Source organism: Spea bombifrons, chromosome 1, assembly GCF_027358695.1.
Source record: "Spea bombifrons isolate aSpeBom1 chromosome 1, aSpeBom1.2.pri, whole genome shotgun sequence".
Lineage (NCBI taxonomy): Eukaryota > Metazoa > Chordata > Amphibia > Anura > Pelobatidae > Spea > Spea bombifrons.
This window is the reverse complement of record NC_071087.1, coordinates 109,986,507-110,012,010: the sequence shown is the minus strand read 5'-3', so window position 1 is coordinate 110,012,010 and position 25,504 is coordinate 109,986,507. Positions and strand designations below refer to the sequence as shown.

General features: G+C 41.2%; 1 protein-coding gene across 6 annotated transcripts; it reads right to left on the bottom strand.

The window, feature by feature from the left end:
* Nucleotides 1–2,035: 2,035 nt before the first annotated feature.
* On the bottom strand, nucleotides 2,036–25,109 carry ADCY4 (adenylate cyclase 4). 6 transcript variants are annotated; one of them, XM_053468498.1, is made up of 27 exons: nucleotides 25,084–25,102; nucleotides 24,740–24,932; nucleotides 17,479–17,881; nucleotides 16,966–17,163; nucleotides 16,179–16,343; nucleotides 15,606–15,755; nucleotides 14,295–14,440; nucleotides 14,020–14,131; nucleotides 12,844–12,971; nucleotides 11,476–11,634; nucleotides 11,243–11,375; nucleotides 10,424–10,600; nucleotides 10,263–10,306; nucleotides 9,909–9,986; nucleotides 9,749–9,818; nucleotides 9,186–9,283; nucleotides 8,757–8,841; nucleotides 8,264–8,401; nucleotides 7,996–8,085; nucleotides 4,680–4,864; nucleotides 4,483–4,567; nucleotides 3,995–4,153; nucleotides 3,675–3,821; nucleotides 3,445–3,552; nucleotides 3,236–3,350; nucleotides 2,830–2,954; nucleotides 2,036–2,340 (listed from the first exon to the last, which is right to left on the bottom strand). In XM_053468498.1, the coding sequence occupies exons 3-27, from the start codon at nucleotides 17,659–17,661 to the stop codon at nucleotides 2,188–2,190; spliced, it is 3,231 nt and encodes a 1,076-aa protein (XP_053324473.1). In that variant the 5' UTR covers nucleotides 17,662–17,881; nucleotides 24,740–24,932; nucleotides 25,084–25,102; the 3' UTR covers nucleotides 2,036–2,187. The 6 variants fall into 6 exon arrangements, with proteins under 6 accessions (XP_053324473.1, XP_053324467.1, XP_053324468.1 ...); XM_053468492.1 differs by having other exon boundaries at nucleotides 10,263–10,600; nucleotides 25,084–25,109; XM_053468493.1 differs by lacking the exon at nucleotides 25,084–25,102 and having other exon boundaries at nucleotides 10,263–10,600; nucleotides 24,740–24,947.
* Nucleotides 25,110–25,504: the final 395 nt, after the last annotated feature.

Sequence of the window (25,504 nt, the reverse complement as noted above, 5' to 3'; positions counted from 1 at the left end):
GGCATGTTTGTTCCAAATGGTGTAATATTCAATATGAACCAGTCCAGGACTTTGTTTTGTGTGAAACTGTTTGTTTTCAGCCTATTTCTCGTAGGACACACAGATACTGGGTCCATCCTCTGCATTGTAACTGTGGAAAAAACGCCATAAAAAACGCCAAGGCAATACACCCACATGGCTTTTTCATGGCGTTTTTTCTCTCCCATAGACTTCTATTGGAGAAAAACGCCAAGATTTCCTTGCAAAAAACGCCAGTGTCAACATGCTGCGATTTTGAAAAACTGCCACAGAGCCCAAAAAAAGCAGAAAAACGCCAAAGAGGACTGAAAAAACGCCAAACAGAAAAACGCCAAGTGGAAATGGCATTTTGCGATTTCCTATTGAATTACACCTAACATCTGGCTGCAGCCGTTTTTCACAAAAAAACGCCAGGTGGCGCTATTGGCGTTTTTATGGGCGTTTTTAGCAAAAAAAAACCAAATGGAAACCTAGCCTTACAGTGGTGCCCGAGAGTGGGAGAGGTGGGAACATGGGGCCCTCTGCCTCCACCCGGTTTTGCCCTGTACAAAAGGACAGCCCTGTATGTACATGTATCTAGGTGTATGTGAATAGCATATTTTATCAGATGGTAACAGTACAAAAACATGTATCGCTAATTTCTAAACAAATATATACACATCATTATTTAGTTTTGTGGCCAAAAATCAAGTGTTTCATTATAGACACATAATAGTTTACCATACTTGGGAACTTCCCACGTGAGGCTATCTAGAGTTCGGAGGGAGTGGCTTTATGAAGCATGGGGCTAACTGGACTAGCCCTGCACTAATCAACAGTGTTAACAGTGTGTTGGGCTGGTATAGTGCCGCATAGTTATCCAGACTAGTGCTAGACAGTCTTTGAGTACAATGACTGGGCTGAAGAAAAGTGTGCTTAGCTAACCACTGCTGCCCTGCTGGAGAAAGAGCAAAGTGACTCTGGGTCAAACATGGAGCATTATCAGGTTTGCATACTATTATATACGTCTGGCTGATCCTGTCACATGACAGGAAGTAGTAAAAGCTCCCTCTGTCATCACTTATCATACTCCAGAAATGGAGTAAGTGTGTCTCTGCAAATAACCTTGCTGCAAGAGAAGGCTCCATGCACCACGTGAGCTACAACATTACACAACACAACCAGCATTCTGCTTTGGGGAACAGGCAAATATATAAATCACAGAGCATCGAGTAAGTAACAAATGGGGGGCCCCATTGTTAATCCGCCTGTAAAGTCCAAGCTGCTATTATATATATATAAAAAAAATTAATAACAAGAGTTTATTATGATGAATAAATACAATGGGAGTGGCATTGATGTATGTATATATATAAATATATATTACAATATGTGCAGTGCTGAGATACCTCATGTTTATTTAACATCTTCCTTTCCCTTTCTGGCATGTGTGGCTGTCCCAGCTTGCTTGCTTCTACTTTTAGAAAGTCACCTATTTATAGGTGTATATATTCATGTACAGGCTAAAATAGAACTGATATGCAGCGCACAACTGGTCACGGAAAATCATAACACTACGTTTAAACATTTTGCCTTACATCTGTTGTTGAGTCCGTGACACAATTATGATGGTTACACAGTGTCATAATATTCACATGAGTATGCTTCTCTTAAACATTCCTTCGTGTAATCAAGGTGACTTTATCATTACCACTTGGACTTATGTCTTGACCAGAGGGTACATCACAATAAATCTAATGCCTAACAGTGGTAAACAGTCATTTTTCTCAAGATGTGATGTCTTTGAAGCACCTTGAATGAAATATGTTTCCTTGTTTATGTATGGTAGAGGTGGCTGATGGGAGGCCCCATGGACTAGATGTGTCTTGCAAGCACTTCTCTTTGGCCTGCCTTAGCACTCCATGGGTTTATGTCACATCAATGTCTTAATGTGGCCATCCATGAAACAGCGGGACGATAAGCTGTGTTCACTTTGCAGACTAGCCACATTAAACCTTTATCTATCCAAACGGGATAATTTTGCTTGAGTCATTCCACTCTTTCAGGCAAGGTCAAAAGCTGTTTGATTGTTCTGCATAGTGAGGCCTCGCTGACCCAGTCGGTGTAGTTCAGTTTTCCGCTTGTCCGTTTCGGAAGACTCTCTTTACTCTGTAGTGCTCTTTCTGTGGTCTAATTTAGAACATTGCCTTGAGAACCAGAACGTGCCATGTCAGTGGAAACAAAATAGGTGCAGAGTTGACCTTTCCCTTTGACTTTTATGACTCCTCGTCGTTCACAAGTATATCCAAGTTTTTGTAGGACCTTGCTGGTTTCTTCCGTGACCTGTGGATGAATACAGTTTTATAAATTATATATCATTCGAAGAGATGGCTAAGGGGTCTAATTATTGAAGACTTAGCCATCATTATTTTTCACTTCCTGCTGGTACACGGTATTCACCAAGTTGAAACTATGGTGGACTTTTATTTGAACTTGGTGGATTGACCATTGAACAAGTTCAAGAGCAGCTGAATTCATAACAACTGCACACCCAGGTTCAGCTGAAACTAAAATCAATAGGGAAACCTCACAAAACAGCTGTTCCAGTAACTTATTGAATACTACATTTTTGGATTCTATGTACCAATGCAAGCTAGGCTAGGAGGAGGAAAGATTTTTTTTTTAAATATGGGTGCTCAGGGGATATACAGTACTAGCAGCATTTCACAGCTCTCCAAGCAATATAAATTTGTTTACAGGTTTTTGTTTTTGTAGATTTTCCCCTCTGCTTAAATAACGGAAACTTAACATATCTACGGTAGTGGATGTTACCTGGATTTTACCCAGAACTCCTGTGCTGTCCATCCGACTTGCAACATTTACAGTGTTTCCCCAGATATCATACTGGGGTTTCTGTGCACCTATAACTCCAGCCACAACAGGACCATGATTAATACCTATAAGGAAAGAGAGAGAACTGTATCATATACCTGTAGTAGTTGGAAAGATTAAAGCAGGACATTTTCCCAGAACTTCACAAATAGCTGTTTTACTCCCTGAGCGAGGATAAGTGTCAATGAATCTAAAGCATGCCTCACCCCTGCATCAGAGGTATAATTCTTTGTCACTTCCGGACCAGTTATGCATATTGTATCAATTAAAAGTACGAAGATAGAAATGAAGGAAAAAACAAAACAATGAAAATAAAGCTGTGCATAGACTCCACAGAGTGACTTACCTATGCGGAGTTTAAAATTGTTAAATGAGTGTTTATTGATGACATCCAACTTTCCAATCAAAGCTATTGCAAACTCCACCATGATGCCAACATGATTGTAATTCCTATCTCCATCCTGCAAGTAAAAAGCGAGTGCCAGAATAAAGTTGTGTTGCACCTGAGCTGACATAAAAAGCTACAGAAAATGTGAACATTATAAAAAAAGATACCTGGGGGTTTTCTTGGCCAGATGTGGCATTTAATCCTGTTGCAGCCATATACGCGCTTCCGATGGTCTTGATTTTTTCCACACTGCTGAATTTAGGTTTTGAAAGAAGCTGCCAAAAAACAGTGATATGACTTCAACCACTAACCCTGCTAGCCAACCTATGCACGTATACCCATTTATTCAGTAGACCAGGGACACGATAATACATAGCAAGTAGACTTCACTGTGTACCTCATCAAAGTCTGCTATAATCTCATTGAGTAGCCGTAGACACTCCAGGCCCTCGTGATTCTCATCACATTCAGTGTAAAATTCCTTGAAATCGGGGATGGAGGCAAACAAAACACAAACACAGTCATATGACTGGTGGTACAGGTCCTGAAAGACACAGGGTGTGGTAGATCTATAAATGTCTCAATGATGCGCAACAGCAAAGTTGTAAACAAAAGTTGAAGAGCCCAGATTCTTTTAAGACTATACATTCCTCTACCATTTGTTATAAGCAAGGGCAGTTGTTTAATCAATGCACCCACGGGAGTTGCTTGTGTTACCTCATTTCTAAGGTTCTGTCCGATGAATTGCTGTGCTACGTCAGCTGGTAGGACGTTTTCTAACAAGACACGATTTAGATTTTCCATTGTTTCAATGTTCTCTCGTTCCACCTTAAACTTCTTCTTCCACAAAAAGTCCAAACGGCAATAATACTCATTCTGTAAAGAGCAGGTAAAAAATACTCATCAGTTTACAGTATGCTGACCCTTTGTGGGGTGTATTCCTTCAGTTGACTGCTAGGTACTGACTTCTGGTAGATCAATCAACTTCAATATACAAATTGTAACACTGATGATAATCAGAAGGCTGATCGTAAAATGCTTAATGGAAACTATTGCAAAAAAAAGCTAAAACATTATACATATCGTAGGTAATGACAGCTTCCAGCAGCTGTGATGTCATCTAACTACACCTGCTGAGACATCCACTTAAAGTTTACATTATTATTTCTCTCCAAAGGGCCTCTTACTCCATGCCTGTCACTCACCTGTCTAGCTAGTGCCAGGAGGGTGAAGAAGAAAATGAATAATGAGATGCTACCCATGAGTTTTGGTTCTTTTAGGACTGCAGGTCTAATGAGAGAGAAATCAATCAATTACCACAACACAAGCAGATGTAAATAATCATGATGGTTACTGGGATGCATGAAAAGAAAACCTAATGGATGTCTGTGCAGTAACACACCTAGGAAGACTCTGGTTAACATACAGCCACTCCATGTAACAGTCTGAGAGCCAGGTGTGCGTGTACAAGAAGATCACATTGTATATCACCAATGCGACAGTAAGGAGGATCAGCTTCACTTCAAAGTTCATAAACAGGAAAGCAGAGCAGGCCAGGAGTCCCAGAATACAACAGTACATGTAATACTGAAAAGTGAAAACAATGAAATCAATAATCACATGAAAAACATAAGTGAAGTCAAAACCCCGCAACTTTTTAAGGGATAATCGCAGCCAAAATATTGAAAGATTATGACCATATAAAGCATATCAGTGACTGTTTTTGTATCATATGACAAGTAAGCTTTCCCTGAAAAACTATTTCTTTGAAGGGTTTCTGGGTTCAGAGCCGGCCTTAAGTGTTCTAGCACCCTGTGCGGACTACTCCTCTGGCGCCCCCCATCCCCTCTGCCCCTTCTCACTGCCTTCCCCCCTGCCCCTTCTCACTGCCTTCCCCCCTGCCCCTTCTCACTGCCCCCCTGCCCCTTCTCACTGCCCCCCCCTGCCCCCCCTGCCCCTTCTCACTATCTACCCCCTCTCCCTATCCTTACTTACCTCGCTGCCGGAGTCCTGCGGTGGGAGCGGGAGGCGTCCGTCTTCCCGCTCTGCCGCGGTGTGCGCTTCACAGCTGAGCGCCAGAATAATTCCGGAGAGTGAGGGGCGCCGAGCGGTTGCTGAAAACTTCACAAGCGACCGCTCGGCGCCCCTGCCCGGGACTTAAATTGAAACATAATTTTGTTTTTTGTTTTCACTTTATGTAACATCCTCCGTGTTAAATAAAGTTAAAAAAAACTTTATTTAACATGGAGGATGTTAAATAAAGTAAAAAAAACAAACAAAAAAAACCCCTATGTTTTAATTTAAGTCCCGGGCAGGCGCCCCTGTTGCACACCCCTAAGGCCTGCCCTGTCTGGGTTCATCAATACCAGGAAAATGTGTCTAATGCTATATTTACCTATAAAACTTTTAAAGTAAGCAGAACATGTTAATGAGCACCTTTAAGGCAAATGACTGAATAGAGCTGCAACTCTAATTCTCTCATTGTTAGGCATGAACCTTATTTTTTTGTTAAGATACTGTGAGAGCAGGGTAACCTTGTTGGTTTTTTAAAAAAATATATTTGCTGATTCAGTAAAATTAGTTATTATTAGTTCTAAAATTGGCAGATGAGCCCATGTGGGCTGCACCTCCATGACCATTACCGGGAAAAGCATGTGCATTTGTGAAAATGCATATTTTAAGCCTAGATTGTGTCTCTTTCACAAACATCAAAAGGTAATGTCCTCTACATAGTCCTAAATGTGTTCAATATAAGCACTGTATGCAACCTGCTTGTGTGTAGAACCACATTATTGATAAATTTGCGTGGTTAGACCTTAAAAGAGAAATACTTCAGTTTTGTTACCTAGCTCATTTGATTTGGTCAGGGCCAGCACAAGACATTGTGCTGCCTGGTTCCCAGGATGAAATGCATCACCCACATCCATTATGCTATGCCTTGATTGATAAACTCACTCTCATGCTCTCTCACACAGGCTGCCATCAGGGGGAAAATAATTACAGTTGTGAGAGGCCCAGCTGTCCTGGGGGGCCCAGCTCGGGGAGATTGCAATACTACAGCAATTAGAGGGGGCTGGAGGAGAAGCCTTCACTGGCACAGTGTCACTAGTCACCCACAGAAGGAAGGTGGTTGAAACATGCTGCAAATAAGGTAAGGTAAGGTACATTCTCGAAAAAGAAATCATTACAATTAGTAATGAGAGCCCAGTGTCAGCTTGTCGTGCCATCTTTGTCCCTAAATTGCTTGCCTGTGCCCCAAACAGCTTGCCTGTGCCATCTTTGGGGGCACTGACCAGCTGTCTGGGGACAAAGGTGGCACAGCAAGCTGAGGGCACCAACAACCTGTTTGGGGACAAACAGCCTGTCTGTGCCACCTTTGTCCCCAAACAGCTTGCCATTGCTCCAGATTGCCTGTGCCATCTTTGCAATTAAACAGCCTGTCAGTACCCCAAAACAGCCTGCCTGGGCCATCTGTCCCCTAAAAGCCTGTCAGTGCCTTCCTTGCCCCTACAGCTTGTCAGTGCCCTCAGATTGTCTGTGCCATCTCTTATCAGTACCCCAAACAGCCTGCCTGTGCCATATTTGTCTCCAAACAGCTTTTCAGTGCCATCTTTTGCCACCAGGTTGTCTGTGCGAACTTTGTCACCAGCTTGTCTGTGCCATATTTGTCCCCAAACAACTTGCATGTACCATCTTTGCCCCCAAACAGCTCGCCAGTACCCCCAGTCTGTGCCATATTTGTCCCAAATTGTCTGAAGGCAGCCCTGCTCTCACACTATCACTCATTCATGCTCTCTCACACTCTCAATCAAGCTCTCTCAAGGTCTTCCTACTGTACTGCCTCCGTCTCCCAGTCTTCTTTTCTGCAGCTGCGGAATTGCTTCTCCACGATTGGAGGAACAGGGAAGAGGCTATCCCAGTGGCCCTGCACTTTTACAGAAGTGCACCAAGAGGCAAGAATAATTCCGATAGATTTACAGTGAAAGAGAGGTGGAGAAAAACTCTCCACATATCTATAACGAGCTGCTTGGGTCCCATAGACCCACCAGGACTCATCTAAGGGCCAGCTCTGGGTTTGGTATACACTGCGAAAAATAAATATGACTACATTAGATGTGGTGAATGGTTAATCTTTAACTGGGTATTTAGCCTGTGGTGGCAGGCTAAGTCATATATGGCCGTATAATGTAACAAAATCCCTAATATTTATGCCTTAAACAGGTGTCTTTTGACTGGTAGTCGCTGAACTCTTGTGTATTTGTAACTTAACTGGTCTTAAAAAATAACCGTTTCCTTAAGTGTAAGCAGTTCATATAGTGTTCAACCAAGTATAGCTATAGCAGAAATACAAAAATTGGTCCATCCTCCCTTGACATTAAAATGATTAGAATAATGCAGACATTGATGCAATAAAAATCCAGTAAATTAAATAGATTTACACACACTGGTTTATAATTGGATGTTGCGTACACTCATGTATGTCATACAATTGAGAACAAAACTTTAGACCTAGGATAAAGACAAGCTCAAGTTTTCACAACTCCAAACACTACTTTTGACAAAATCAATTAAGGCATCTACTCTTCATATCAGGAGGTAATTTTAAAACAAACAATTGATTACAGACATTTGCCCAGTTTGCTAGATGGTCATTATTGGCCAAAATGTGAATATTTACCATGACCATATGCATACAAGTCTTAAACATTGCTACTTACTGGCAGGCTGTACAGCTCCTGAGGTTCTGGAAACGAAGACAGGGACATGTTCAGGCTAACTTCTGGGCAGGAGTCAGGTGGCACAAAAAACTAAAAGGAGAAATTTAAATTCAGATGTCAGAATAACTTTATAACAGCACAGTAATCAGCGATCAGAACATAGACAGTCAACAGGAAAACAAAGACAAAATATAGAAGTAATATCAAAAGATAACAATTCAAACAAATAACAGATCTCAATGTTCTAGAGAAGCTACAAAACATTTACCATGTTAAATACCGCCATAACCAACACGCTGATAATAACGACGACACCAAGGGGAACTCTGAGACAGGGCCGGCTGGAGATAGCTGCAGAAAGAGAGGGCACCCAATGCAGAAGCTGAGGTCCTTTGAGTATACACCGCTGTAAGAAAACACAGGCCACATAGCAACTACAAATAATTTATCCTGTTTACACACAGTCATGGTTCCCATTTACCAATTCGCCTAAATAGCTTGCCATGTCCCTGAACAATATTCCTATAAACTGGATTCATTTTTATAAAGGGTTGGGTTAAGTCCATCTAACAGGTGGTTTTGCCTGGATAACAACAAAACCTTTTTATTAACAATAATATTTACAGATAATACCCTCATGGTGCTATATAAAATAAATAATAATAGGGGCAAGGGCAAGAAAACGAAATCTATACAGGATAGCTTGGGCAGTGAGATTGGGTCAAGCCTTGGGCTGAAGTGGGGCGATAGACACTACTTACCGCTAGGCTTCCAGCAAAACAGGTGAAGAGGAACAACAGGAAGAAGAAGAATGAGATGCCGTACGAGATCCCTAGAGCAGCATTTCTAAACACATAAAACAGTTTAGGACACTTGAGAGGAGAGCTCCGTGTGACACAAACACGAAAAGCGTTTCCAGTAAATAACAAAATAGATGATTCTGGCCTAATGCTTGATTAGTGGTGTTGTCACTCTAAGCAACAGAATAGGTCTGCAGATTGAGCTGTTTAATTTGCTGCTGTGATAAGACAACTTTTCAAAGGTAGCGTAACCCCCCACTGTATCAATTACTGAGCTAGGCCATTATAAAACACCTCCCAAAAGTTTGCTCGATACAGTATACATTTTCTAATTTATGTTAATATTTAAATTAGGTACCACAGGTGATGGCTTAGTTAGGTTCCACTTACTTGGGAGACACCAGCATCTGGATAACAAAGTTGCAAGTGAAGATGAAGAAGCAGCACGCGGTGTAATACTTAAAGGATGGTAGATCTGAGAGTCGATACTGCGGAAATAACCATGCCAGAACATATATGATTATGGACTGATGCACTGACCCTTATACTTTCTTTTCACTTCTTACAGCCTCCTACATATTCTACCACCCTATATATATTTATAAAAAGGTCCGCATAGGAAACAGCTTACGTCCTTTAACTATGTTTTATAAGCCAGCGCACCTATTCTTGCAAGGCTGGTCTTTCACGATGGATACTGAAGTCTCACAGGTGAAATATTGCAACTTACAAGTTAGTGAATAAAGCCCCACAATCCCCCTGTTGCCAAAACACCATTAATCCTCCTATTAGTCCATACTGCAGATGTGCTACTTCTCAATAATACAGCTCAGAACGAACAGGAAAAAAGAATGGCTCATTGAGGAAACAAGTGTACTCATCAACGAACTCATAAGCCAGAGCATCAACATGCCTGTCAAGCAGTAGCGCTATACTTGCCCAAAATATCTTACCTCTTTCTCTGTGGCTGGTTCTTTAAAATATAGGGTGATAGGGTTAAAGTCATCAGACTTTTTCCACTGCCTGAGAAAAACAAGAACAATGGAATGGCCATTACTTTCAATATGGAAATGCAGAATTGGAGATGTACTTCCTCTTATGTCCAGTTGATACCTTTGTGCGTCGAGCTGCTCTAATATATGGAATGGGTCATCATTCAATGGCTCATTATTTTCTTTGGGAGGGCGTGCCCTGTTTGGGTTTGAGAAAGAGGACTCAGATAGAAAACATAACAGTAATAATAAGACTGAAGGGATAGTTATGTTTACAAAGCACTGACTATTAGAGAGGAGGAGGATGTGAACACACAGCTCTTAAGATGCACACAGGAAGCCACAGACACAAAACACATGTCCACTGTCACAGGGGGTTTGACAAAAAAAACAGAGAAAGGGGGCCAGAGAGGGACCATGAGGCAGCAAGTATAGAGCATATAGGAAGTGGAGGAAACCACTTTTATCTCCCTACTTGTCCTGGATGCCTGATGAGGGTAGATGTGACATTTGGAGGTCCTGGAGAGTGGGGGGAAAAATGTGTGAGTAGATCATAATAGATAAACAAAAAATGTACAACGTAAAATTGTGAGATAAGTGCATAGTACTTGACATGCGGACACCTAGGTCTTTTACCATACTGTTGGAGCCATTCATTGGCTCTGGGGCCAAGCTGTCTCTGTGGTTGAGGTGAGCAAAAGGCTTAGCTGCTCCCCAGGATTCCAGATAACGTGTCATCCGGACAGATGCTCTCATCTTGGGGACCTCAGCAGATTTGGAGGGAAAGATGTCATCAGTTTCACCATCAATAGCCTGTCAAATGAGACATGAGGAACTGGTATTTATCATTGAACAGCAATTCAGAAAGATTCTCTTAGGAACAGGACTGCTGCAAAAAAGTGTGGCTCACGTACAAAGCACATGAGCACCTAGGAAACAAAATATTATTATTGCCAATTAGCAAATATGTTTCATTACAGTTGTAGAAAAATAAAGTGTTTGTTGCTGTGCTAAGGAAACAAGCAGCACTACATGACCCATACCCATCAATAATACCCACAGAGGTAGTGGAACAAGAAAGTCTATGTCTCACCATTCCTTCACACATAACATTGAGGCGCCACTCATGGACTATTGGATTGCCATGTGTTCCTGTGGCAGGATGTGTGCAAGAACCCTTTTAAAGAATATGATATGTTTATTTTGGCTTGATATACAAGTGGCATTACAAACAGACTAAAAAATGCAAGGTTACCAACCCCACAGCAAGTTTTTTTTTTCTTCCAGTGTCCTCCAGAACATACAAAAAAATGCCACAGGAACCCACATGATGTTGGCATATTCATGGACACACTATAGAATTCCGCTGTAAATCTAGAAAATCTATTTTTATTTTTGAGGGTAGTATTAACATGCCTTGGAGAACATATGTTTTAGAAACTACTAGGTACTTACCCTAGGGTCAATGACCAGATACGTCTTAATGTTATTTTCTCTCAGATAGGGATCTCTTTGTGCCGACGTTACTTCTTCCACCTCATATTCCTTTCCAAGGTGTAATAGAGTAGCCTTTGTGATATGGACTCTCCTACAGGGTATGGTGGAAGAGTAAGCTTAGTCTCAGTGGAGCACAGGCCAGAGGGGATGTGCAGATCTGATACTTTCGGAATACACACTCACTCTCTTACCCTGGGACCCCTCCAGCTTCCATATGATTGGCCAGGGTTACATCATGCGACCAAACATCATATTGCCATTTCTGGAGCCCTATTACCCCACAGAGAACATTTCCAGAATGCACTCCGACACGCATGTTAATATCCACTCCGGTGGCTTTCCGCAACTTTCTGGAGAAAAATAAAAGGAACAGAAGATGCCTTTATGTTTCTGCACATTAAGATACATCAGCGAAACAGGGACAATTAAATCCCACGTATTTTTACTTAAAGGTACAGTCTACTGCCCCAAAACAGCATGATCAAACATCAATGCACATGACAGCACTAAGTAATATGTGCAAATCCAAGTAGTTTCTTTCTTCATAAAACCTATAGGGCTTCTAACATTGCAGTTGCAGAGCTGCCCAGGATTGCCCCCTCAACTTTCCACGATTCAGCTGCTGCTTGCAGTCAATCACAATCAAGGAGGGGGCAAATGCACATACAAGCTGGGGGTCTCACTAGACTGAATGCTGGTGCCAGATGGAGGCTAGCATCTTGTGCAGGTGCAGTACCGACAAAGAACATTCTGTGCTTGCCATGTAATCCATTGGCAAAGCCCTTGAGATCAGATTCTCCAGGTAGGGGACAGGTATTCGGCCATGCCCACGAACAACCCATTAAAGGCTGTATGGGGGTAGCTCTGACACTTTGTGTGGCTAGCCCTGCACCTTCATGAAGCCATTCCTTGAGCTGTTCACATGCTTGCCTGTACGAGACAAGAGTCGGGAAAGAAGAAGGGGACACGCAAAACGTATAGAGGAGATTCTTAGTAACCTCTTTATGCACTAAGATGCAAAGAACTCCACAATTCTCAAGTAACGCTCAACTATCATATGCATTAACGTACATATGAGGATTGGAGTATACATTTATTACAGTTCATGGTTTACTTTTAACGTGCGCATTTAGATATGTAGAGGTCATAGTGGGTACAGTCGAGAATGGGCATTGAGTCTTACGATTCTCAAGATCCTCCCTCTTCTTGTTATATAGCAGGGGAAACATTAGCTCTGCACCACTTTTTCCCTGCTCCCTTGTAGGCCGATCACCATATTCCAACCTTGCCACAAAGACACAGCAGCCCACAAGAGCAGGTACCATGGATCTCATTCACTGAATTTACATATGAATAGCAAAATGCATAAAGGAGATGGTAGCCCATGTAATACTAATATCCATAAGAGGGCAATATCAGCACACCAAATGAACCAGTGTTTTAAGGGCAGGTCTATCAAGATGTGAAAACTAGTTTTCCAAATTGGTGCATTGACCCCTGACAATCTGTTTTATTTCTTAGTAAATCAATGCATTGAGGAGACTGAAGTGAATGCTTACCGGATTGCTTGACACATGTCCAATCCCATCTGCACACAGTTCTTGGCATGATTTGGTAGGTATTCAGGCAAACCAGACACACAGTAATAACAGTCTCCCAGGATCTTAATGCGCATGCACTGATTCTCCTGTTGCAAAATAAGGAAAGTAGCAAATAGATGAACAGGGCACACAAATATAACAAAAAAGTAATGGGTTAAAATGAGCATGTCCATTAGCGGCAAGGACATAGCGATAGTGATCTATAATGTTAGCAACTCAAACCCTTCTCCATTCTCAGCCCGACCTTTCTTCTTTTTTTGTCTCTCTGATGCAATTTATTTAAACTTTATGTCACTGCCTGACCAGGAGCAAGGTTGAGGGTCAACTGACACAGTTTGTATGCCCACATAGAAAAATTACAAAAAAACCTACTTAAAGACCTTTGGTCATATACTAATGAGGCGCACGTGTGTACTGTAATACATATTATTTTGAAAATGCTCAAAAATGTATTGAAAAGTAAAAAATAGTTGGATGCACTGATTTATGTAGCCCTTTAATTTACTGAGAGCACATATGCCCGGAGAGCTATAGACCTATGCTGTACAGATGAAAACCCACTTTCCATAAAGTTAGTTATCTTCTATTCTTCTTATTTAAGGAAACCAACAAAGGCCAAATGATCACGTGAAATACAATCACAGGAAAGCTCTCATGCACCAAAATAAAATATTTTTACACAAAAATAATTTACACCAATACGCTATAGCGTCTAACTCATTACTACCGACGTTTTTATTGAAAATTCTTGAGAACAGTCTCACACTAAAGCTAAACACTCAATTTATTAACTTCATTAATTTCAGCCAACCCTTTATGCAACTTAGTAACTATATTTATGTTGCTGCTTTACACTAAGAGTGCACAGACTCAACTGCATTTCAAGTGACTGAATGCCATAAGCCTATGAATAACACTCTCCCGGTGACCTGCAGGGCCAGTTCTTCTGGCTTGGCAGCAGGATTAAATAGCGTTGAATAAATCACCATCATTAAAACCACGGAGGGAGCAGCAAAACAAAGATATAGATTATACAATAAATGCTTTGGTCATCAAAGACTCCTACCCAACTTTGCATTGGCTCAGGTACTAGTGCACCAGTAGGATGGGTTTGTTTTTTCTGTAGTCTCTTACTTTTGCAATCTGGTCAAACTTGCCAAAGAGTTCATTTAACATGAGGACCAGCTCCTTGGGAGAGCATTCGCTGGAGAGTAGAGTGAAGCCCACAATATCTGCATAAAGAATGCTGCAAAGCAACAACACCATAATGAAGCAGTGTAACTTGACTTTAAACCTAGCAACAAAGAAATACTACAATAACAACTCCCCGCCATCATGCAGCTGTAGGGGTTTTACATCGCAAAGCAAAAGACACAAATGCTACAGGTTTTTGCTTTACCGTCGCTTACCTTACGTCTTTGTGTCTTTTGATGTACAGATTATGAAAGTTGTTAGTACTTTCGGGCTGAGGTCTCTTTTCTTTTAGCCGCTCTATGATCTCTGCCTTCATTTCTGTTGCAATGTATTCAGGAAGGATTGATAGCAGCAATTGTTCCTAAAATGTAATAAAATGAACAAATAATGTGACAATAAAGGAGCCATTAAAAATCTATAACGTAAATGTGCCATGTTGTGTGGCATGATACCACACATGGTATGATTATTCTTTTAGAGGTTCCAATAGAAATCGTATTAGCGGGGATTGTTCTGCCTGTCCTACCAGAGTTATGTGTTCCCCAATAAACCCCTACAGGCGCGATCATTAGAATTACTCAAATGCTGTCAACTAGCTTTTAACTAAAGTTGTATGATAGGTAGCAGTGTACATTTACAACACGGTACATATGGTTTTCATTTTAAACTGGTAGTGTTTACAGCTATATATCTTTGACCCTGCTTAAAAAGTCACTTAAACTGATCCTTACATATAACATTACTATATGGCTGGACTTTAAAATTCACAGAAAAAGCCAAGAAAACGGGCTCAAAATTCATTGTTTTCAATGGGTTTAAGGACCGCCCATTGTCCTTAAAGGGTTAACTATATAAGTTTTACAGGGCCACCAAAGTTCTTAAGTAGAAACGTATTGGGGGATGTAGCTTCATAATGTATAAGGAAGTTAAAGATAGAAAACCATAGCTCCCATTACATTCTCCATCATGCAAAAGAAGCAATATCCTGGAGTACCAATTTCAAGGGAACAGTATAAATAAAGAAGTTGCTCATAAAAGGGCCTGTTATTACTGCCAGCTGGTATTCCATTTTGCGAGGTTATTGAATCGATTTAAACATAACAGATAAAACACATTAAGGAATAACAGGGCCTGTTGCTAGGATTGGGAGATGAATTAGTTATTCCTAGTTTGGGAGTTCACTGTACTGGTTAAATGACAATAGGTGCCTCATTAAGAACATAATGTCAACAATTACATATAAAACCCCCCCCCCCACAAAACTTCAAATAAGGTCATTATGGAGATATAACAGCTGTCAATGGGTCACTATACTGTGTAATGTGTGGTTTAAACAATATGTTTTCAAAAATTAAGCAATTATTATCAATGCTTTTGACATTGCCGGTTTCTCTGACGGGAAGTACCCACTGAAAACTTTAATGTGATCATTGATTCTTTTTCGTAATGAGATAACCATGAATCACTTGTTTCCTTTATCTTCCTTTTCACACCCGTGTCACCCAGTAGACGGTTTTCTACCTCACCTGCTGTCTTTCTTGGGAGTCCAGTTTCCGTCGAGAGTGAATAAAGTTGATGGCCTCATGGTAGGTCTCCTTCAAGGCACTTTCTGTGGCACGCTTGTGAAACCCGCCGACAACATTTCCACAGAGAAGGATGACCACATCAGCTAGCATCTGTTGCAAAGGGTAAGTGGGGAAAAAAGCCTTAAAATGCCAACAAAGGGTTTTTTTTAAGTCATCAATAAGCCGACAGCATAAATCCAGCAGTACTTTATAGACACTGCTGGCACCTGCACTGTGGACTCTGTTTGTCTATCTAACAGAGAGAAGACATGCAGGAAGATAAGTAATTCTGTTTTGTAATTTAATTCTTTAAGATATCAATGGCACAAGTAAAAGAGTTTTGTTAAGAGTTGGTTTTTATTTACAAGGATTCTCACAAGAACTTTGGGGGCAATCAGTACTTTTATTTTGTTAAAAGGTGGCATGATCTATGCGTATTTGTATGTTCAAAAAAAAAAAGCAAAAAAAAAAAAAAAAAAACACACAAGGACTGCTAAATGGACTGTAATCTGATGGCTATGAAACATGTCATACCTGTGTGGCAATGTCCCCTGCAGGCAGGTGACGTGTCAAAGACACATAGACACCGAGGACAATTATATGGGACACGGAACAGCAGATCCCAGCAACGATAGCCCCTTTCATACACAGAGGAAGCATGGTGTACAAGCTGATGATCACAAATAGTGTCCAGTAAACCTATGCACAATAGATAACATTTGAATCATTAATTACATGTACACCTAGATAGAACACTTAGAAGCCACTAGTACCACAGCAACCAGGTTACAAATTAATTGTAAGAGGTATCTGGATATCGAAGAACAGAAGCAGAAGGCAGAGAAGGCAGGCCACAGGTTCCCATGTGTTACTCAGGTCAGCTGATATTAGCAATATTAAGAACCGACAACTTTCATGACAAAAAATATTACACAAAACCATTTATAATAAAAAGATCAAAACATTGATACCATGTAGGTCTGCCACAGCTAAACACAATATGTGAATATTCTGTGGTGCCAGAAGGGGGGTGTATGAGAAGAGCTAATTAAAATATATGACTGAAAGACAGAAGTCTCTGGTGACAAGATTTAAATTTCATGCAAGAGATGTATAGAGCAAATCTGCATACATCACTTAGCACAAGAATTACACTCCATCCTTGTACAGGAGGAATGTTTGCAGTGTCACTAAATTTAGAATATTTGGCATATAAACAATAAAAAGTTCTCATTTTGCAACGCTTGCATTTGGCAAGCGTAGCAGCAAAAAAGCACATCTGTATTGTCACATCCTCCCCAGGGTATCTGCTTAGTCTTACCTGGTCCCATGGAGTGACAATGCCGCTAGTGAAGATGAAGGTGTAGCCCATGGCCACTAGGCAGCCCCAGATAATGACAGCAAGTATCTTCATGCACCTCTGCAGCAACTCTTCCGTATATACCAGGATAAACAAGATGACAAACACCCCCGCAGCACAGAAAACGCTCACCAGGAAACCCAGGTTGTCTGAAAAGGTCTAAAGAAGCATATGTGTCAGTATATGCAGTCACTTATAATTATAGAACAGTACAGATTAAGCTGGAACCCTTAAAAGCTCCGGAAAGTCATTTTGACCCTTTGGCCGCATATACAAAACAACAGGCCATTAATTGTATGCTGTTATCACGGCAAATTATTTTTACAATTTTGTATACAGGATAAACGTTTCAGTACTTTTACCAGACTGAGAAAAACAAGAACATAAAAACGACTGGGGCGTAAGTGTGCATTTTATAGTCAAAAACCACTCTACTAGATTCTACAACCATGCACAGATTTTGTTCCCACTCACCCGGCCAGTGCCAAACGTGATAGCTACAAGTGCACCGCATATTGCCACGACAATGAAGAGCAGGAGAAGGATAACTGGGTACTGCTGGCTCACACGATAGTAGGTCTCATAAAGGAGACCATCTTTCTCGTTGACACATCTCTGCGGATAGCGTCCCAGATTAGCTCTTGTGTTTTCGTGCATCTGTACTCACTGGCTGTATCTTCTGGTCTTGAGATGTGTGGGAGAAAGCTGTGTGAGGTACTGGTACAAGGGCTCCTACCACACACTGGAAAGGGAACAGCATGGAAGGAAATACTGAGCCCATCACAAAGGCCCTGGTACCAAGACACACGATCTGGGGGGACAGGTCATGATGCTCTTGACAATTCAGGACAGCGGGGCTTCCAGAGAAAAACAGGATCTGTATAAGAAAAATGCCGGTCAATATAAATCAATATACATCAATATAAAGTCCTCTTACAGCGAGTTTACTTTTGTCTACTGTTTCTACTCCATTCCATCCACGTTTAGAGTCCACAGTCCTAAGTTGAAGACATCCCTAGATAGTCTTTCTTTGCAAAAGTTACTTCATTGCACATTTCCACTGCATACACTCATTTGCGCGCACACACACACACACACATACCATTATCCCCCCCACATACTCACATTCTGTTGGAACCGCCTTTCACAAATCAATTGCCGACAGTTACAGCCAATACATTACACTCGCTTACTGTTATGGTCACCCTTCCCATCCATAACTTCAGACCCACTGTCTGTGACACTGCCATCCGATATGACCTCACCTTCTGTTATATCCACCCTAGTTGTCATTATGCCTCAGCACTCCTAATCTTACACTTCCTGTCATAACCTGACACCCCACACATCTTATTTTGTGTTCCACTATATATGCCTAATACACCCACCTCCTGACCACAGCAATATCCATTTCCCGCTAAATCAAATCCTAACCCTTTCTTGACAATTAGCTCCATGCATCTCTTCTTACATACCTTCTTTTTTCTACCTCCACCTTTTCACTCTCAAGACCACTCAAAACAAACTCTCCGAGAGTCCCCTTAGATCCCTTAATTCAAACAGCCTTCAAACTACTCTCTTCTTAGGCAATATAGCATACAGCCGTCTGCCCTCTCTGTAGTTGTTTGAGCTTATTAATAACTAGGATAGTTCTCTAAGTGATAAGATAAACCTTATGAAACACCAAGTCAGAATCAATCGAGTACTCAGATCTATCATCCACTACGCAGACATATTTTCCATTACAGCATGTTCAGTTATAGTACACGAGACATCTCCCTGCCAGGTAGCCTGTAACAAATTGAAAATATCAGTGGACGCCAATGTTTTTTTTCCAAGGAAATTCTGTATGCCATTAGTCTGCAGGAGGCTCTAACACCAGGGTTCAAAGTGCGGGTGGGGAAAAGATCTGTGTTTTGCAGGCGAACAGGTACATGGAGATACTAAAACGGAAGGGAACTTTGATCTGAGACTCCTAGGGGTTGGTAGAGTGCAAAGGGAGAGAATAATGAGGCTGTGACTGAAATGAGATATGAAAATGACAAAAAAATAATAATAAAAAAAAAAGGACAGAATTACCTTAAAGAACAAGAGAAAACAAAGATCAAAGGCTCTCCGTGTTCCCTTTCTTTTATGGTACTCATTCCTAATATAAATACTCTAAAGCTGGTAACGGGTACTGTATTTTTAGGAAGTTAAGCTTTTTCCTGCCTTTGTTCAGCTCCAGTAGTGCTGGTTTCAGTATACTAGCTCTCTGCTGCCCTAGATTTATCAGGCTTTGAATATCAATTTCCTGCAGACTCGGAGGTGCCAAGGTCAGACTTTCAGAGCTACGTTTCTAGCAGTACTAGACTCTGAATCACAGTCTTATTGGGCCCCAAGGTTTCTGGTTCCAAATCGCAGTTCATTGAAGTAATTTTGTACGGCCTCTGAATCTGATTTCTAAATCTTGGCTATGAAAACCAGCTCTGTACTTTTTAAAAAAGAGTTTTGTTTGAAATTTGTGACTGAACTTGCCATCTGAGGCAGCGGACAGAAGGTAGTAATTAATTAACAGCGTATATTCCAAGAAAGGCCTAGTTACTAGTGGAGTACCTTAACAGATAAGTACTGGGACCCTTTCTTTTTAATACAATATTGCAATAGCTCTCAAAAGGTATGGTATTTTTGCAGACAGAGTTCTGGGACAGGGTAGACATATAGGGTGGAACAAGCAAAATTATTTAAGTAAATTAGAAGACTTGGAATATAAAGTTCCAATGGCAAAATTAGTGTTCTGTTAGCGGCAACAGAAGAGAGGGGCTTGGGAGTATTTCTGAGGACTTAAAAGTAAGCAGTCAATGCAAGCAAGCATCAGAAAGGCAAGCAGTGTGCAGAGTTGTAAAGTTAAGAGGAATAAGAAGCAGAAAGTGAAAGGTATTGTGTACAGTTCTGGAGACTCCATCTCCGGAAGGATATTGACATTCTTCAGGCAGCTCAGAGGAGGGTTATCAAAATGGAGAATGGTTTGCAGGATAAAAATCAGAAAAATATGTCATATGTAAAGATTGGAGAATAGAAGAGAGAAAGGAAATGTGAAACATTTAAAGACATTAAGAGTTTAAACAAAATACAGGCAAGTTTATTTCAAAGGAGGAGAAATGTTAGAACTAGAGATCATAATCTAGAAGTAGAGGGTCAGATGCTTATATGTAATGTAAGGAAGTTTTACTTTACAGAGAGTGGTAGCTACGTTGAACAGCCTCCCAGCAGAAATGGTAAAGGTTAAAACAGTAAGGCAATCTGAAACATGAATAGGCTAGGGTTACCCAAACCAAAGATCAAGGGCTAATTAAGGTGCTGCCCTTCAGTAAGCATATATTTGTCCTGGAACAAAATGGCCAATATGGTTACCCTAAGTATTTTAAATGTTATTCAAAACTGCTGGGACATAGGGTGACCACATTTTATTTCTGCCATTCAGGGAAACTCTACAATGCAGATGAGATTACACGCAGACGTATATTACACTGATTCACATATGCACACACATAAAATACATATATTATATATTTATATTATACATATCTCACATACACACTGATTCATGATTTAATAATATAATTTATATTATGATATACATACAATCATTACAGACACGAGCAGTTTCAGAGAATTAACCCTTCTATTACCAGACACACACAGTCACGCAAAGATACAAACACAGTCACAAACAGACAACTTACACTGAACTCAGTGGACTCAACCTATCATGAGAGGCTTCTGAACTCTCAGCCAGCTGAAAATGCTCTCCTGATTGGTTGAGACGTCCTTCACTCAGAAGTCTCATTCCGGGACAATGTATTGTCCCAAATTGAGGCTGCCCGGGACCAGGGACTTAAAGTCCCATTGCGGGACCATCCCAGGCAACCCGGGACATGTGGTTACCCAAACTTTGATGTAAGGGGATAACGGCCTTTTCTGGATTCACTGGCATTTACCCTCAAAGTCCAGGCCAGTTATACATAAATATACTATTTAGCATGTGGAACCAATATGATACAGTATTAAAGTGCTAATGGGACTAAAGCTCTGGGTCTTCACTTATTTTGCAGTCATGCATTTATCCACCCCCAGAATTCATCACATTACATTCCATTTTCAAAACGTAGATAGATAAAGCTCGGAATCTGTACGTTCAGCAAACCCACAAAGGCCCCAATTGGAACATAAGGTCTATATGGTCTGAAACCAGGCCAACTTCTTATTGAGCCATCCTGGTACCGGGAACACATGTTTAGTCACTAACAGATGCATTGTGGTTTTAACTCCCTGACTTGGCATTATAAATAGGCATTCCCAGCAATGTTCTTCTCCAAGAATGGCTTAGATTACTCCGTATAGTAAATAGATAATTCTGTGGAATTTCTTCTAAGTCTCCTCTCCCACTGAATTATGCAGGTTCAGCTTAGTACTTCTTGCTATTGTTGTTGACACTTTATAATGAATAATGAAGCGAGGGAATTGAAACCACAACTCTCATGCAAACTCTCCCTTTAGTGAATAAAATCCTTTGTAATACCTAGTGTTTGCGAAAATGGATTGGCTTTACCAACACAGCACTCATCAGCACAATTCCATCGGTTTCTAGGATGATTAGGCTACCAAAATATTTTATATACATTATGTGAAGGCCAACCATGTCTAATTATTTTGCCAATGTATAGGATGGATGTACAATCAGACATTTAGGTTAATAGGATGGAAAATACTACAACCAATATAGAAGTCTTGGCTATTTCGCGTAGGCAGGTAACCAAGCCACATGGACAACAGTTCTAGCATATAAAACACAAATAACATAATATCCATCAGATATCTTGTACCAGATAATCATTCCAACAAAGTACACAGTAATGTCTTTCAGCATCTTAATATTCCCACAGGAGCATTCCTGTGCCAAATCAAATTTACAAAACTCTTACAGTAACATGATATCGCCAATGAAGGGTCCTGTGCCAGATAAATGAACAATACCAATGGTAAGGGATAGTCCACTTCAGCAGCAGTGCTTGTGAATCATCCAGTAATACCAGCCACAGAAGCTCCACTGCATGCTTTCATAAGCTATATTTTTGCATCAAGCACTTGTACAAAGCTGTCCCTGAGACCAGTGTGACATTCTCACACGTATCCTACCTTAACCACTAGCTGGAAACTCCAGCACCAGACAAGACCCCAGGTTCCTTTCCCAATTATTTCAGCACAATGTTTTTCAAAATTGCCCTGTCAACCTGCTTAAAGCCACATTCTCGTATTATCCTAGGTCAGCTCGTAAGATTCCTCATACAAAAAAATGATTTCCTATACTATTAGAGGTGCTTGTTCAGTGCTCAGTTCACTTTTATCAGTTGAGATTCTCAGAAGACATTAGAAATCACTGCTCATTACCCCTTAATATGTATACAAAATACATTGGCTGTTTAGCCAGATCCTTCCAATACCAGCTACATCCAACGATCAGGCGTGATACACCTATTATCACCTGTACGATTGCATCCATATAAATTGTATTCGAGCCTTTCCAATATTACTTGCATCCAAGCTTCAGGTGTGAGCCTTCAATTTCAGCTACATGGAATACCAGATGTATACAGGCATCAGCTACAATTCCCTCAATGTTTTTAATATCCAGTCTTCTGGTTTGATCCCCCGTGGCAGCTCGAACCACAGTATCTACTCAGACCTTTCCACGCAGTCTTGAAAGCATTCTATAGTCTCAGACTCTCTCGTTCTAGTCTGTCTCTTCTCAGAGCCTACCTCCAGGTTACCTCTCAGATGGAATCTTTAAAGCCGAGTCCCTCCCCAGCACTCATCCCTCCTTCTGTCTCACTAGCCCTCTCTGTTACACAGCTCTGGGTGTGCACTGTCTTTTCCTTTCCTGTATGTCTTTTTGAATTGCCCGAGTCCCCCCCACCATGTCCGTCTTTTAGCCTTTGTCTCACCACTTCTCTGTCTTCTGTACTCCCGTCCACATATAATTACTTGTCATTAGCTCAGTTTATTAGTATGTTCCATATTTTGCTTCTTGTTGCATGAGGTCCACCCTATGGCTTCCTGTGTATCCCTTAACCCTTTACGCACTGCTTCAGGACCTCAGTCTTGCTATTCCAGGACTAACCCGTCCACAAACTGTTCCAGACGCACCTCCATCCTGTCCCAAAGTCTATTTCTGTGCTGATGGACGCCTCCTTCCTTCCACACACCATAGTCAGCTATGCCAGCGCTGAATGATAACCCCATCCTGCCATGCTACGCTACTTCTAATTTCTTTTATACACAAAAGGTGTTCAGTTTGTAAGCAATAATTTACTTTTCCTGTATGCCTCCCTACCACTGAGTTATAGTTTTCGTCTGATACTTAAAACAAACCTCCATATTTTGTCTGCTGATTTTCTTTAAAAAGCTTAAAATATCATTCCAGTCCTATAGACGCCTTGGTTACTAACCTCCCTTCCAGAGTGGTCTGTCACAGAACTGTTAATGAAGTTCTGCTGATGTTTAGAGAAGCTGGTTGAATGAAAGGTATGGGCATTGGGGCACAAATAATAATTATGTTGTTTGGAGTCCACACAATGAGGAGTCAGCAGATGTTAAGCTGGGACGGGAACATTGTGTCAGAATGCCTGGTAACCCTGCTCACAGTGTGCATGCTAACTCTGTGCCAGGGGTACTTGAATAATTGCGGTGGCAAGCACCTCTGGAGGAGAAAGCAATAAGAAAAATCCATATTAAGCGCCATGACATGCAGAGTTAAGCGGGGTATTTTGATGGTTACTGAGTGGCTGCCTTTAGGTTTCTATCCGAGTAGAAATGTTAGGTAGAATGGCTGGGGAATGAGGTCAAATCATATTTCACAGGTTTCTTCTAGCAATTGTCAGCAAGGATCTGCTATATTAAAGGGCCATTAGAGACACAATGTAGGCAGATAGTATAAGAGGAGGGAGGCTCGAGACACTATCAGCCGACATACTGGAAGTCATTACGCTGCGATACACTGCAGGTACCTCGTAAGCACCCGGTAATTATTCCCATCTGTGTTGTAGATGATTCAATTTTAATAAAGATGTCACGGAAAGAGAGAAGAAGACATAGCTTCAAAAGGCAAAGACACAGGTAGGTTATGGAGAGCTGGGAAACGGGCAGAGAGTTTCAAAGAGAAACACAAAGCAGGAAGGTAGACGAGTAAGTCAACTCACACAGAAAAAAAAAAAGCACCAACATTTCCGCAATAAAAATACATTTTGAGACACACGTAAAGGCGAGTAGGTAAGAACCAGGTAGCTGAGAGTGATGATTGCAAACATGCAGTGAAGAGACTGTTCTGGCTTAGCTCCATCAGATGCTGCCAATTTATCTGTGCTGATTTTTAATTACCAGATTCATTTGGAAAGGAGCCCAAAAGGAAAATGACATCAGCTCCTATCGCTCTCCCTACTGTCTGTTAATCCTATTACTTGCTGTCTTGCTACCCCCACCAGCCTCTTCTGTATTTCCTCCTTTCCTTGTCATGTCTCTGCTTGTTTTACACTCTCACGCTCCCATTAGTTTGAATACCACAGCAGCCTTGTTCTGGAAACCTCATTAGAACTTCTAACACTCCCCAGTACTCAATTAGTACACTCCTCTTATCACATCTCTTTCTCTACCCCACATCCATTTGTCATTTACACTCCTAGGATCCCATATTACCTACCTGAAACTCAGCCCTCAGCCGGTTTTCACCATTCCCTGTCTCTTCAGGTACCAGATCATGGATTCAGCTCTCACCTGGGCAGGAAGAAGACAGACAGACGAGGAGAAGAGCCGGCCTGGATTTGGGACTTTAGGGTGTCAAAAAATCATCATTTGCCCGACACATGCGCCCCACACCTGACAGCCAGAGACTTCTGGAATGAGGTAAAACCAGTCACTGCTTTAATGGAGACAGAACATTTCTCCTCTCTAGTGTCTATTTTTAACCCTTTCTCAGTCAAATGGAATCCCTGAAAAGGTCAGCAGTTGTAGCGCAACAACAAGGAACAGTTGGTGTAGCATTACCGTGCGTTACAGGAGCAGCCTCTTCAATGAAGTGAAACCAGGGATATTGTGAGACCATTGTGACTACAATTAACACATTCACTGCTGCAACGGATGAGTGAGCAAACAGACCACACGTTTCAAGGATTGCCATAAAAAGGGTGTGCACGCTGGCAAAAAAAAACACCTACTTATCGGGAAAGCAAGCTTCAGCTAACTAATGGGATTTTATCAGAAATGTTGTGCGCTCGCACATCAGGCTGGACTGTTGGTAACCTAATTAACTAGGATATGTGCAGATAAATGTGAAGGGAAAAAAAACATGTTTTTTGTGTGTCTGCAGTAGATCTGTTTCCATTTTTCTAAATGCCATTTTGATGAAAAGAGTTGTGTCTTTGATATCAGTGCAGGCTGATACATTTGGGAAGCCAGGAATTCAAGG